This window comes from Gambusia affinis, linkage group LG09 (assembly GCF_019740435.1).
Source record: "Gambusia affinis linkage group LG09, SWU_Gaff_1.0, whole genome shotgun sequence".
NCBI lineage: Eukaryota > Metazoa > Chordata > Actinopteri > Cyprinodontiformes > Poeciliidae > Gambusia > Gambusia affinis.
In genome coordinates, this window is record NC_057876.1 from 20,937,730 (window position 1) to 20,954,003 (window position 16,274).

Here is a 16,274-nt window from a genome sequence, read left to right on the forward strand (position 1 = left end):
CCTGCTTTGATCCTCTGCACAGAAATAAAGTGCGCAGCAATATTTACCATTTACAAAATCACAAGGTTTGAGGTCAGCTGAGCACAAACTAAGCAACTTAAACCATCTATAAAGTGTCCTCAGGAAATCATTTGTTAAGACAACTGTGTGGTCAGTAGTCTTCCTATGATTGTGTAAACCATAAAAAGCCTTTTTTTATTTTAAATGGTCTTAAATGCTTATAGATTTAATATGTAGAATATGTAAATAATTGTCATTATGTTGCAAGAACATAATGATTATTATGTTCTTGCAACATAAGCACTGGAAGAAGAAGCACTGGAACTCTTTTACAACAGAGTATTTCATTGATTCTGATGATGTTATTCAGATGCTTGAGACATGTGGAAAAGTCACTGTAAAAGAAGGTTCCAGTGAATTGTTGAAACTACCTCTCCGCTGCCATGTGTGCCACAAAGAGTTTCCTACAATACCTTCTCTGAAGGACCACTTAAAATCTCACTTTCCCAGATAATTGAGTGGTCTTAACATAGAAGTAAACACATGTTTAGTGTATTTTTCTAAAAACAAAGATTTCTAGGAATCTTTGTTTTTTTATACTTTGGTTTAAGGAGTCTAAATAGTGAAATAACTGAATTTTTCAATGGTTTCTTGTTATACTGAGGTGCCTTTGTACAAGCAGATTGTTTTCTGCGTTGAAATGTGCCATCAAAATGACTTAACAGGAAAGGGGAACCCCGTTGATTTAGTGGACCTCTGTGGGTATCTGGCAGCAGGCCTGGGTAGCAGCTCCTTTGGGTCCTGCAGGTCGCAGAATGCAGCTTTCGTTGGTAGAACTTGTTTTGACGCAGTCTGTGGGTGTTGATTTGGATTGAAATCTGATATGTTTAGAGGCCAGATAATCACTTGGCCCTTTGCCATTTCCCTTAAGCTGCTCCTGAGCAGTTTGGCTGTGTAGGAGGGAATGCTGAGGCCACTGGCAGGGAGTGTCTCTACAATGGATTAATGTTCTTGCTCAGTCACAATGTTGTTGTTTCAATCTACCTAAATCAGAATGTTTTACTACCTAACATTTGTATAACTTAACTTTTTATATTTAAATTTCGTACTTTATATTCATTTTGGTCAAATGATAGATCTTTATATAAACAGAAACGGTTTGACACGCATCTCTCATGATGAATCATGCAAAACGTGGGTTGCATTGTTCCTACATTTAATAATTAACCTGGATTTCCACATCTACTTGAAACACATTTTGATTCTCATGTCCCTTCTCTCCTCATGTAGCTTTTGTCAGAGAGGGAAAGCATGCAGCTTGCATTACAGTCAGATCTGGATTAAAGTCGGGGTCCTGACGTTTTGAGGGCTCCTGAAGGAGCATCTTAGCATTCTAACAAAAAAAATAAAATAAATAAAAATCATCTGCGATTCTATCTGTTTCATCATTTTAAATCCACTTGCAATTTAGCATTGCTTAACACTGTAAACAACTACATCCCTGATGTGATATGTTGACAGTGCTCAGCAGAGTTAGGTAGCTGCCTTAAGCGTTCCTTCTTCTTGGTGCCCAGGAGATGTTGTCTCTTTGATTCTTTCTTCAAATATGCAAGCCAGCACTAAGGGAACAGATTGTTTGTTCTAGATTTCCTCTGAGACTCCCACCTTGGGCTTAAACAGAGCAGTTGTGATGATTAGCAACAAAGTGTGCTTCCTCACAGAAACCGTCAGGGGAGAACGGAGGATCTAAGGAGTCTTCTTTCTCATATCGCTCCTTCTTTATTGTGGGAAATTAAACTTTCCTCAGTTCTGTAATTCTACTTTAAAATGTTGTCCTGCCACCGTCTACATGGACAAGTAGGCTTTAGATAAAATTATTTTGGGGTAAATACAGAAGAGTTTGTGTTGACAGGCTGTGCAGCTAGTCTGTTTATTTATTTTTGAACCAATTTTGTGGATTGTATTCTTGGTGAACTATGATGGTTTTCTTGGATTTGTAGGGAATAAACTGTTATTTTCATTAAACTTTGGAAGTTGAAGGACTAAATGTAATTCTTAAAAACAGACTCCACACTCCAACAGGGATCTCGTTGTGACGATGAGGAAAACTTATTTTGCAAAATATTTGTTCCTCACCTCCCAAATACATCTGACTGTAACCACATTCCACATTTTGTAGATCTCCTCCAAACCCTTGAGTGAACTTTCCTTTACATTCCTCTCGGGACGTAGGTTATCCCAGTTGCCTGTGAACTTCTTTTCTATCACACTCTTTCTGTCGACCAAACTTTCAGTCAGCATGCTGAGATACATCGCCCTGCGAAAAGTATCTTCAGCTGTGTCTTTCTGCTGGACACTTGCCAATTCAAAAACATTTCTGTAATAAAAATGTTTTGTTTTAATTGGTCTTGCATATAAATCACTTTCTGAGAAAGTACACCTTGTGTTATTATTAATCCTACAGGATAATTATCAAAACTAACAGATAGTTGAAGTACTATGTGAAGAAATCTATTTTATCTTATCTCTCTGATGCTAAAGGCAGCATCTTTATTACCTTTGTTGAGTCTTTGTTACCTATTAGTAGACTGTATCAAGACATTACCTTTGCTACAACCCACTGCATATCATGTAGCTGCCAAGTTGTTTTAAGCAGTATTTATTTTTTTTCCTACTGCAGTGAAAAAAGATGTGAGTGATGAGACCGATGACCGAGTACCACAGTTCAAGAAGAAGGCAAAGGAACTTCGTATCTTGGATGCCAAGACAGCGCAGAACCTCTGTAAGTAACCTTATATTTCTGTGTAGTTCATACAGTGTTCTTTACAATCATCTTTCATCTCAGACATCTCAGAAAGTTCAGCGTTTTTTTTTGTTTTTTTTCCACAATGCAGCTGTTTATATTCCCATGAGCAGGAAAACTCAGTTGCTGGTGGGATAATAATAAAAAAAACTATTATAATAACGCCCTCTAAGTTAGGATAGTGAATTATTGAGCCCTTTGTGGGAACCTGAAGATGTTTTTGGCAATAATATAGCAGTCAAACTAAGTGCATATAGCTTTTTTCCAAGCCTTGTGTGTCAGATTATGCAAAGCAATTCTTAACAGATTTGACTGCTTGAGCTCCATGTGGGTGTTTAAAGCCCAAGCAGACTTCTGCGAGCTTTCAGTTAATGCTGGATGCTAATATAAAGTTATATTAAAAAAAGATAATAAAAAAAAACCTCTCGATTCTGCTTTTGAAGTGTAAAGGATCTGGTCTTTACCATGTTATAAAACAATTTTAATCTAACCACACAGCCCATTTATTTATTAAGCAAGGCAGAAAAATATATTTTAAAAAAATTAAGTAGGCACAAAAACTCCATGTGTCAAATCTTGCAATGTAAAATGGTGTACATTTTTTACATACAATTTTGTTAATGAGCCTTATATGCCAAATTTCACTTTGCATGTCATTATTTATTTTTGTCTGTCTGATCTTAAAGGCAGATGTAACATATCTGTAAAGATAACAGTATACTATATTTTAAATCAATGTAAATGGATTGTGACCAATGAGGTCAATGGTCTAGTTTTCTTAGAAGATAGATAAGAATAGCCAAAATCTGTAAATTCTTCAAACCCTCTATTAAAATGCTTATAACTGCTAAGAGTTTAAACATCACAATACTCTTAATATGCAGTTGAATTTGCCTTAGGACTACACCACAAGCTAACATTCAAAGTTTTCTTTATTTCAACTAATAAGAGTACAGCCAATCAGTGCAAAGGAAAGAAATGGTGCTCATGGATTGGCTGATCTGCAGATGCTAGCCAATAGCGTGTAAAGTAGCATTTATGTAGTTACACTCATTGGAGTTATGTAGAAGATGAGTAACTCTAATAAAAAGCAAAATGTAAGTGTTGATGCAGCCTATTTAAAGTTTGGGATTAAATCCGATTCTCAGAAATACTCCAAAAAATAGGTTGTTGGTGGAAATGGATGATTTGTTTCAATCCTCACATCCAACATGAAAACTGAAGAGATCTATAAGATGGCAAAAACATTATTATGTAGGGATGATCTGTATTTCAGCATTTAGAGTACGATTTTTGATTACAGTAAACTACTCGACATTTAACAAAGCCTCATTGTGTGTGTAGTTTGTCCTATTTGGGGCCTTGTCACCAGTCAGCCACACACTGTAGCTTGCTGACAGCGCTGAGGGAAGGTTTTTGGAGACAGATGGACACAATTTACCCGATAGCAGTATGCATAATCATTTTACCATGATACATAAAGTGGCACTGACATGACAATCACTCATGCTATCCCACCACCCATCCCAGTCACTGAACCTTCACATCAGAATTGAGAAGAGAGCATGCCAGGTTCAGCGGTAGGCAATGAAAATGATTTATGTTGCGGTAGTGTTTTGTCAAGGCAACTCAGGAGAGCTGTGTGGTTGTGTACAACAACAAGATTCCCACCCATTTCCTTTGTGAAAGTGGGAACTTTAACGCTTCTTTTTCCTTCCTGCCAAAACTCAAAACCCCTCTGTCGCCTTGGTAATCAGACCTGGCACTGACACCTACCAGCCCTGTCAACAACGTACACAAGTGCTGTGACAACATTTGCAAATGCTCACAGTAGCATGAATGCAAAAATCCAGATATAGACATGCTATCTTTTATAGCGCATCATGTCATAATCAGGGTTTTCTTCACATTTTTCATATATCGTACTTTCAAGGTCAAGCGTGACATGCTAAACCTGCAACAAGAAGACCAGAAAAGATGGTCAGATGGATGGATAGACTGTTCGGTTGAGTTACTATTCCTCCATCCTGTCTGGTTTTGCCAATTTGCAATTTCCATGTTTAAAGTCTAACCCTTGCAATTTATGCCATATATTCATAGTGATCCTCAATCTTTTATACTTTTAAAAACGGTTAAAAAGGTTTAAAAATACTGTAAGTTTTTCTTGGCATCAAAAATGTGTTGGAGACATGATTGTACCACAAACTTTTCCCATTCTGGCAACAATTGCAGTTGAATCCAGGAAATAATCCAAGTGCAACGTGACAGCTCACAAACACGGTCATGGCATCTAACCAGCCAAAATAATGGTATCATGGAGTCACAACGTTAACATTATTCACATTTTTTGTTCTAAACAAATCTCAAAAATACAGAAAGTAGTAGGTTTAAAAAAATGACTACGAGGGATAAAACAGAAGGAAAAAAAATGTTTCTTTTCTAGTTTCTTGTCAGATACAGACATCAGGTCCCACTGCTACAGTTGTATGGCAGCTGTTGAGTGACTCTCTTCCAACTCATTATTAAAGCTCCACCTGTGACTTCCACCTGGATACACCATCAGCTCCAATTTCCAGTGTACCCTCCCCACCTGGAGTGTGAAACACCCACCAGGCTTCCCCTTGAGGCAAATACATCTAGCCCCTTCCGCATCCACCCAAACAAAAACATGTTGCTTTCAGGAGCTGCCAGCTCAGCTGCAACTGTCGCTCTTATTTTTTATTGGGTTTCTGTTTTTGATTGCCCATGTAAGAAATAAACAAAACTTGACTCCTCACAGGTGCATATTGATGTTTTCCTTTGCAGTTCTTGTCAGGGTAGCACAGCTTTTCTAAATGGGAAGGATGGTCTGTGATCGTTTTGTCTGAGGAGTGATGAGTGCCAAAATGTCAGTGTGAACTCTGCAGTCTAATAAAAAAAGTGAGGAAATGACTCTCTTCTCTCTACATCAAAACAGCAATTTTCTTGGGCTCGTTCCGCCTGCCTTATGAAGAGATCCGGGACATTGTGCTGGAGGTAGACGAGGAAAGACTGAGTGAATCACTCATCCAGGTAAGACGGATGCTCACTGTGGTGTGTTAGCTTTTTTTTTTCACACAATCTCTCACTCTCTGTCTCTCACAGACATATTCTTTTTTTTTTTTTATGTCTGTGTGTATGCAAATGAAAAATGTGCTTGTACGAGAAGATAATTTTTGAATTTCAGTGTCTGGTGAGCTGCTTTGCGACCTATTTTTAACCTGCTTTGGGTTGTTTTCTGGCTTCAGTCAGTCTTTTCATTCTCTGGTGGACTGCAGAGACCTCCTCCCTTCTCTATTCATCCTCTCATAATGGATGATGAAGGATGAGACTTGGCAAAGTCTCCTCAGCTCCACCCTCCTCTTTTGCTTTTGTCTTAAAACTGTGATTGATGAGCTTCCTAAAGGCTACTTGTTTTTGTTCTCATTTTATTTAAGAATATTTTCCAACCTCAAAGGGCCTTAATTGAAAATGGGGTGGGGTCATCTGAGGTGAAGATGCATCACTGGGTAGCATTAAGCTTCAGTGTTTCTTCCACTGTCCTTGTGACTGAAACAGTCATGCTGTATTTGTGTTTTATTTCATCATTTGGGGGTGTATTCAGGGACGAGTTGCAAATAGGAGATTTGATTTTATTAAAATCCTGGCAGTGATGTATTGTGTTATGTGCATGTTTTGTGTATTACAGTTTTATTATTATTATGTTTTTTACAAATAGGGGTTCAGATCAAGTTTCAGATTTCAAGTTGACGTGTTAGTGAGAATTGTTTAAATCCTAAATGTGTTCTATGGCTGTTCCCACATATACCTTTACAATTCTTCAACTTTTTTTCTTCCGACCGATTATTTTCTAGCTGTGGCTAAGAATACAGTAAAGAAAGTAGACTATGGGAAAATACTTGTATTTTCAAACTACAGTTCATTCATTTAGGCCATGCATAGTAAATGGACAGTGACCTGTATTTATCTAGTCCAGAGGACCACAAAGTTTCATGACTACTAAATACATTTTAGCCATGTCATTTCAACCACAACAATTACCAATTATTTAGTAAACTTTATGCAGTGCTGGTTCCATCTGCACATTTTACATTTTATTTCACTGTAACTTTGCCGACATCCCAAAAATGGCACTTATTTATTGTCTTCTTCGATGATGAAATGGAATTTCCTCCCTTGTTTTTACTTTCCCCTTCCTTTCTTTGCTTCATTCCTTACTTTTTCTTCATTCCTTATTTTGATCGTTTCGTTATTGCTAACTTCGTTCCTTATTCCATCTTTCCTTTATCCATTCCTTATTTCAGTCCTTCCTTACTTGGTTTTCTTTTTGTTCTTTTCTTCATTCCTGTTTTTGTTCTTTTCTTTGCTACCTTGTTAGTTCCTTATACATTCCTTTCATCCATCATAAACCTTTGTATTTATTATGTAAAATGGATCAGAAAAGCTCGAAAACCCCCTTTTTTTAGGAAAGACAAATTCAGTTGTTTGGGGGTCGGGGGGGTTGGCTTGGCAAATGTGCACAAATCTTGTACACACCAGTATAAATTCAAGAAACAATATATTTTGTTGGGGATCCAAAATAAATTTCAGAATATAGGTAATTAGCCTAAAAGCACACAGTGCTGTGTTATCAGATGGCACATCCTCTCTTTGTGAAAGAGAAGGGAAGTTAAGGTGTTGAACTTTTTCCATCTTTAACCTTTTTTTCTGTGGTCTGCATCTCCTAGCAGGAGAGCTGTGTCACCGGTCAATCCCCACCTGGCCTCTTGTTGGACATAGCACCAGATGAATTGCCCACTCCATCACGTTCACACCGTCAAACAGCTGCCATTACACTGATAGCATTCAACACCACTCACTCTGGAGTCTTTCTATTATAGATGCTAACCTGTTATGTTTCCAAATGATATAATAATGAGAAAAATATTAATGCCATACAGTGTTGTTTTTCATTTTAATGAAAAAATGTCCAATCCAGCAAAAATCATTGTTCACGTTTAAAACATTTTAATTAGCAAACCTTCATGTGCAGCTGAAGTTATAATTTAAAGAAATACAGTTGAGACAAATATAATATGTTTTAAGATAATAAATGGTTTATTTTATTTAAATTCACAAAGAAACACACAAGATAAGATACACAGAATTGAAGGTGACCAGCTATTAATAAAGATTTGTTTGAATTATTCTACCAGCTGAATATTTAATGATTAACCTGCCCAGCACGCAACCTAATGAGTCCTTGAACTTTATCTTTAGCAGCATATTGTGCATTAAAGAGAAGCTGCAATGGCAGATCTGAAGTCATTGTAAAATAGTAGTTTACCCCAAATCCTACATCTAGAAAGAAACAAGTAAACGGCCCCGGTATTTCTGGTGTCTAACTATTGTCACAGAAAAAACTGTTTCCACATTCAAACCACTAGTAATGCACTTTGGGAGACTTTCCATTGTTGCCGTCACATCCCCCATTTCCCTCTTTAATAAATGTGAATCAGGGCAGCGAAGCCTCTAACAAAGCGGAAGGCTCGATGGGACTTATGAGAGCAAGTGATTGAGTCAGCAAAAGAATGTGGAAAAAAAACCTAATGTCACAAAGTCCAGAGGGACGTGGGAGGCCTGCACGAGTCCGCTAATCAGTGCAGAAGGACCAGGCATGAGGAAAATATCTGCCTTTTTCTTTGTATGGCAACTATACCATCTCAAGAATTTTGTTTATTTATTTTTTTTAATCCATAGCCATATGTGCTCTGTTAGCTCCTAAAAGTCCTTCATTGTTCTCATAATGGTTAGTATTGTGATTAGACTATGATGCTGTATGTATTTTCAAACATCAGTGTCAGCCTTCATCGTCTTTATTATTCTGTTATTCAGCTGCACTTGTGTCAAATTTTTATGTTGGATAGTTTGTATTTTTCATAAAATAATACATTCTAAATAAATATTTGGCATGTTTATGAAGACACATGTTTCATTAGAGGTATTTTTCAATTGTCAAATTTGCAGTATCCTAACCATCAAAAATATGGACTTGTTTTCATTGAACCTAACTCCTTCAGTTTATGTCTTTCAATCCCAAAGGAGGGATAGATGGACTTGATTCCCTCACTGATCATCTTTGTCCAGTGTAGTCCTTTGAATCCCCTTTTTTCTTGTCAACCCTAATTTGGAGTAATCAGTTCTTCCACATCAAGAGGCATTTTAGGGCTTGTATCAGTGTGGATAATGACATGTTCTAGTCAGGTTCATGCGTTTTTTTCAAAAAGTATTTTGTCTTTATTCTGGGGTTGATATACAAATCTGATACTGACTCCGAGAGACAGAACCTTCCTAGACGGTGTGATGTCTGGACGATACCATCCATCCATGTATGTGTTTGAGTCTGTAGGAACACTGTAAATTACTTTAAATCGAGTCAAAAATATATTGCATTCATTACTTCACAGTGAAAATCAAAGGCACAGCATGAATCATGTGATATTTTTGAATGCATTCATGTGCTTTACCTGAAGGTTGAAATCTGTGGCAACATACAGCAGTGCAATATAATTTTTGGCAGGAGAAAGCAGCAAAGCTAACAGGAGTAATTTATATTTACATAGAAATATCACTAATTGTATACATAGGTTTTCAGAGAAGAATTAGCTGATTATCAATTTGAATCACGCTGAAATGAGCTCACAAATTAGGCAGGGAAGGAAGCAGCGCATGCCAATGAAATGCAGCTACAGCCATAGTTAAAACTATAGAGAGGCTCAGAAGGGGAGCAAAGAGACCCCCTGCTGGATGACACAGTCCTGAGTGTGGGCTCCATCTGCACAGTGCTCATCTACACTCATTACGCTGATTAATCACTCCACACCACCCACTTTCAGCCGCACGCCAATCACCATTTATCCACACAGACAGATGCACACACACACTGGAGTGTGAATGCTTGTCTTGGCAAATATTTAAAGGAACTAAATTCACAATCTTGCTAATATTAGAGGGAGTGGGTGATTGTGTGTACTTAAAATTACAAGTAAAAATCTAGTTTGAAAAACGTATAACGACCAATAAAGTAAGCTTTTGATAGCAAAGAACCGATTGTTTATTAGTTTGCATCATATTAAGTGCTATACAGAAGAAGCCTAAATTAAACTGACATAATTTCCCCTAAAGGTCAAATCTACACTTTCTTCTGTTTTTTTCCCCTTCCATAATTTGTTTCACACCAAGTGGTCTACAACAAAAAAACCTTCAACAGACAAGGCGCTGGGATGACATATTGTCGCGGTTGGCTTGGTCAGATGGCGCAGCGGGCACTTTGGAATTTATTTTTGCATTATTGTTTTTTTTTTATTTCTTGCTATTTAGGTACTCCCTTGCGGAAGTGTGCTAACCTTTAGTTTTGTCATATTTTGTTGTATTGCAATAACTAGGGTTAATATGCTTATTTGGGATTTGTAGTAAACAAAACAGTGCCTAACCGTGCAGTGATACATGACTTTCAACTGTTTTTTGCAAATAAAAAAATACAATTTCTGCACATAGTAGGTCCAGGTACTTTAATACCCGTAAGCAAATCCCAGGCAAACCAAGCCATATACTCCTACATGGACTCCAGGTATTTTGTGAAGACCTCAGACCTTTTATTAGAGAACATCAGTTAACAAACAGCTTCATAGAGGTCAAGAAACACAGCAGACTTGTTTTTTATCGGAGAATCAGACAAGAGGTCCATGGTAACTCTGCAGGAGCTGCATTCACAGCACAACTGGGAGAATCTGCTGACAAGACAACTATCAGTTCTGGCCTATTTGATAAAGTGGCAAAACGAGGCATTCTTGACAGCCAGGAAACTCTTTGTGTGGTTTACTTCAAGCCATAAAAGAGAAATGGCAAAGATGTAAAAAAAAAACAAAAAAAAAACAGTTCTAACCAAATTCAAACTTTTATAGCCTACATCCAAAGAGCTTTTTATGGGGGGGGGGAAAGCTAACACTTTGTATTACTTTGAATGTACCACCTCCACCCCAGAATCCACCATCCTTGAGCAGCAACAGAGATGCTGGTCAGATTTGATGATAAGAAAAATTGAGCTAAATCTGGTTCTACAAAATCATTGGCTCTAGTCAGTTAAAACATTTGCATGCTGCACTTTCCACATTTATATTTGTACCGTAGTTTCCGGACTATAGAGCACACCATACTATAAGCCACACCTACAATTTTTTTGAAAAAAGAAAAAAAAAACTGGAAACGTGTGTGTGTATATATATATATATATATATATATATATATATATATATATATATATATATATACATATATATATGTATATCTATATGTATATATATATGTATATACATATATATATATATATATATATATATATATATATATATATATATATATATATATATATATATATATATATATATATATAAGCTGCACCAGGCTATAAGCCGCATGGTTCAAAGCGTAGGAAAAAAATAGCGGCTCATAGTTCAAAAAGTACGGTAACTAAATTTAGAAAGTCATATATAATGTTCCTTTAACATCACAATTCTGTTCAGCTTAGTGTTGGCTTCTCAAATCAAGTGGAATACATAGAGTTTGCATTTGTAATGTGACACAGTGTGAAAAAGTTTATGGGGCACAAATGCTTTTGTTGTTTTTTTGTATGGCTTGTATTTGTTATCAGGTGAACATTTAAATTCACTGTTTTAGTTTATCTAAAGTATTGGGTAATTTTTGATTTTATAATGTTGGAAAATATAATTCTAGATGTTGTTTTCTCACTGTTCATTATGACAGTATAGATGGAAATTAATGACTAACAGCCAAATTAATAAAATTGACTTCAGTTAGTCCGCTGATTCAGCCCAATTACCCCTGAGGGGTTCAGAACGCTGCCAAGACAATTTTGAAAACATTAGCGAAAATGTACACTAAGACGTCAAAGATCAGAGTGGGAGGAAGGCTAAAGCGGAGCCCGGTCTTTGGTGTCGGGGTTGAACTACTTTAGAAGAGCACGGTTTGATGTTTTCCACTTTCACTGGCTCTTTAATGCAGACATATTTCCGGCCAATGGTGGGTCTTTGATGGTCGATTCAAGATGATTAGAGCAAAGATCAGTTCTGGTTCAAACTGTTCATCCGAGATTAATTTTTGCTCAGTAAAGCAAAATTTTATTTTTTAAATTTTGGCTGGGTATGTTGAACAAAGAATAGCTCAGTCAACTTTGGTTTGAAAGCTAAGCTTCTTTTCTCCCTGCATGTGATCCAAAGCTGGATTGTATATTGGATATATTACATTCCACAAAGCTCGATCAGAATCAGAAGAATTTTGATTTATTGTTGTCTCAATAGATTCCAGTAAGTGATGTTCAAAAAAAGGTGATGGTATTATCATTATTTTTTTATTTTATTTTCTCCACAGCATCTATAAATGTCAGTAAGTTCATAAATATGCTTAAATCCAGTTACTGTGTGCAGTTCTGTGATATAAATCAAACTTATGGCATATTGAAGAAGCCCATTTCAAAAGGGAAGGTTTTTCAAGAGCAGTATTTGTGTTTGTGGTGCTATGAATGCTTCATTTGCATTTACCACCCCAGAGTTACCTAAAAAGAAATTATAAATGGTTTATCATCATTTTCATCGTTATCACAAAGTAGCATGAAATGTTGTGATAAAAGTCCTTAGCGCTCACCTCTGCTTGGATTCATGGGCAGCCCTCTGGTATCAGTACGTCAGTTTTAATTGTTCCTGCTTCTCCTGAGCAAAATAAATTTTGACAGACCAGCATGGATTTGATGAATGGAAAGCCTGGATAGAAAGGAAGGATGGAGGACCCAGGAGGTGTTCATGATGCGTCTGAAACTCTGTAACTCAATCTTATCATGTTCCTTCTTCATGGCATGTCTAATGTAATGATTTGTCAGCAGAACGTGGCAGAGTGTTGGCCTTGAAGTATCTCTACGATGCTTCACCCTGGCAGAGCAGATAGATAGAAGTTGATTGGCTCTCCTTATTCTGCATTAGGGCCCATCAACACCTCGAATGATTTACACATCCCTGAATGCTTTCAGGCAGTCTTGGCTCTCACCATTCATCCTTGCAGTTCCACGTTGTTTTTATTTATTTATTTATTTATTTTTTTATCATGCATACAGGCAGTGACACGCTACATGCAAATGCTTTCAGGAATCAGTTACCACTTTTTCTCTCAGTCCCTGTGGTCATTTGTCATGCAAACAATCAATATGTTTGTTCCTTGAACATGTGAACAACACATTTGCATCTAATCTACCTCTATCCTTCACCTTCTTTGTCTCTGTTTCTCATTTGCCTGCTATATTTATTCATGGTGCTGATGGACAGAGGTCCCTTGTATATGCCAGGTCAGCTTCATCAAATTTTCACTGTATAACAATGAGATAAAGAAGACAATGGAAGACAACAGCATGCATTGCCTCTTTGAATGCACTTAGATCCTCAGAATAGTCAGAAGTCCTTTTTTTTTAATAGCTGACAGTTTCACAAAGCTTTTTATTATTATTATTATTATTGGTATGCTCCAGAACACCAAGGGAAATGCCCTGTGGTCCGTGTTCATGTGAGAAAAAGAGTCAAGCTTGTTTGTTCTGGGCTTCAGGGCCTTGGTAGCATTGTGTAGTTTTGCATTACAAGATAGCTTGCCCCCAAGTATTTTTTAGTGGCATCCTGACTGTGTGGATCGCCCTCCCTCTAGTATTGTTTGAAGCACAACAGTTATATGCAGATGACTTTGCTGTTATTGACTTAAGCTGGCTCCCCCTTTGGTGTTTGAATTTCTCCAGGAGTTCCTCACAGCCTGTTTGCCCCAGGGTGACGCCTCTACTGGCATAATGATGGTAGTTGGTCCCATGTTCTTACAGTCCTTGCCAGTTAAAAACTCTGAGGCCAAACAGTGTCTAGATTAATAAGAAGCTCTTGTAAATATGTTATGTTTATTCTGTGATCAGCTTATACAAATGCACTGAGTTGCTTGTGTTAGCTCACTCTTAGGGTTACGGAAATCAGCAACACTAAGATGACAGTAAAAGATTTGTTCCTTATTTACAAGATTATCAGCTTTGCACTGGTATATTCTTGAGATCCTAGAGTTGGCCCTCTGAATTTTATTTAATTAGTAATCTCAATAACTGAATACATTGATATATACTCACTGTCTGCTTTATTCTTTAAATCTTCATAGTACAACAATGTGTTTGAAACTAACCAACATCTGATATGTTGATCTGTCAATGATTTCGACTGAAATTGTAAAAAACTCCAGTCAAAAATCTATTTTAATTTGTTAATTTTTAAAATGATAAAAAATACATATTCAGCTTTACGAAGATTCCACATCACACATCAAGCAGTTGAATATCTGTACTTTTTTCTCCTCAGTGACAGAAACCACAAACCTTGGTCCCTACAACTGCATATAAACAATTAAATTAAACAATTTAACTTAAATTATGAAAAATTTACCTGCTATTTCTTGAATATGCAGTCTCAAGCCTTCTTCCTGGTTTGTTTGGATTTAATTTGCTCACTCACTTGAGTGTAATCAAATGTCTCAAGATTCTGATGTTTTTCTGGAGGTTGAATACAGGCCCTGCTGCTACACTGGACACTAGAATTTCAAGCGCCACTTCAGCCAAAGTTTTGAAATCAGGGAAAATTTGTCCAATTGAAGTGATCAGAAGTCAGCAAGAGTCTCTGAACAAGGAGTTTTTGGTCCCTCCAGCACTTACTTCTGCAAGAAGAAACACTGCAGCAGTGGTTGAGCTGAACCAGACACGTTTCAAAACCTTCTGTTCATTACTCTTCAATATATTGACAGCTCTCATACAGTGAGATGCAGTCATTTGAGGTCAGAGATGATGGGATGAAGGTTTTATTTTATTTTATTTTTTTGTATTATTTAGTTACCCCAGTGAAGTACTCTGTCCATAAAGTTGTAAATGTGTGGACCAGTTGATCAAGGGTTTAAATTTGACATGTCCTTCAAATTTATCCGTCACCATTTAAAAAAACTGGTCAAACATGGAAAACAATCAGTTAATTTGGCCATTGGTATGAACTTGGCAGCATCAAGGAGATGCACATTTTTGTGCTTCCTTGTCATTTTATCCAGAAAATAACCTCCAGGTTGATCATTATTTAAGGTTTTAAAAAATCTTAGATGTAAAGATCTTCTGTACTGGGTATTAATTTATTCTATACTTGTTCTTAAATCTGTGCATGCGGTTATTCACTTGTTTCATACAAAAATCTAATTTTTTTTAAGCTCAATATGTCATATTAAGGTATTTGTGTACCATAAATATCTTGTAAACTTGAGTCTTCAGAGTGAAACAAAAGTTGGTTTCCCAGTCTGAATCTTAAAACACGGTTGGTTATCTGAGACAATCGTTGCAGGAGACTTTTTAAAAAGAAGTTCAGCTGGCTTGACCGTTATTTTTGCGTCACTCATAATGTTATTTCTCTGAGAACGCCTGTGTCTGAGAGCATTCTTTGAGAGATTTTTACTTACAGTAGAAAGGATTAAGTGGTATTGGGTTTTAGGCGTCCAGATTAATGGTTTGCAAATATACTCCCAAAGCTCTCAAAGCTTCTTCTTTCTCCTGCAGCATTTTTCCTATTTTCCTTGTGCAGTAGTTCTGCTGGACTGCTCTGCATTCCCTTGTTGCTTAATTGGCACGTCTAAGAAAACTGTTCTTTGTGATTAGTATAGAAATTGTTAAGTTGTCTGCAGTACATGTTGTACAGTCTTCTAATGCTCCCTCAGGCAAAAAAGCTATTTTAGGTCTAATAAGCTTTTCTAGTTTCATTAAGCAAACAAAGTCCTTGTGTCCTCATGCCTTATACGTAGTTTAGTATTCACAGGGTCTCTGTGATGTCCAGTTAGATTTCATTTCTAATTTAACAATGTCACAATAAAACTCATCACACCATTAACCTCAGTAGGCTGAAGTTAATACATATTTATAAATGGTTGCATTTAATCTTGACAACTTGGGTTCTTCCCTGAGATGAAATATACTCAAAGTGAAGGTATTGATGCCCATATGTACATCACTTCTTGGTGCCTGTCTTTTCTCTGGGAGGATAGTAGATTACAAGACACAAGAAAAAGAAATAATAAAATTGAATTTAAGAATTATATGGCAGAACAAGTGGATGAATTGTTATCATATAAACATATAAATTCAAGTATTATGAGGTCAGCCATTCACAATATTGGCCAATAGAAACCAGAGGTGAGGAAGAGGATGGGGACGAGATTGGAAGTGGTGAGAGGGAGTGACCTTAATATAAAAGACAAGAAAATGCATATTTTGTGTTTGTTATTTTGTGAAAATAGTAGTAGTAGTTATAATTTCTTTCAGAGAGATCGTCAAATATTTGTAAGCTGTTTGTGATCCCCAGCC

The 16,274-nt window shown here is 36.7% G+C and overlaps 1 protein-coding gene across 9 annotated transcripts in view; it reads left to right on the forward strand.

Moving 5' to 3' along the window:
* diaph2 (diaphanous-related formin 2) overlaps nt 1–16,274 on the forward strand; it is a 439,308-nt gene that overhangs the window by 236,552 nt on the left and 186,482 nt on the right. For all 9 annotated transcript variants that reach the window (XM_044127178.1, XM_044127182.1, XM_044127181.1 and 6 more), the window contains 2 exons: nt 2,681–2,782; nt 5,760–5,854. In XM_044127178.1, the coding sequence (XP_043983113.1) occupies nt 2,681–2,782; nt 5,760–5,854 (197 nt within the window). The remainder of the gene's footprint in view (nt 1–2,680; nt 2,783–5,759; nt 5,855–16,274) is intronic.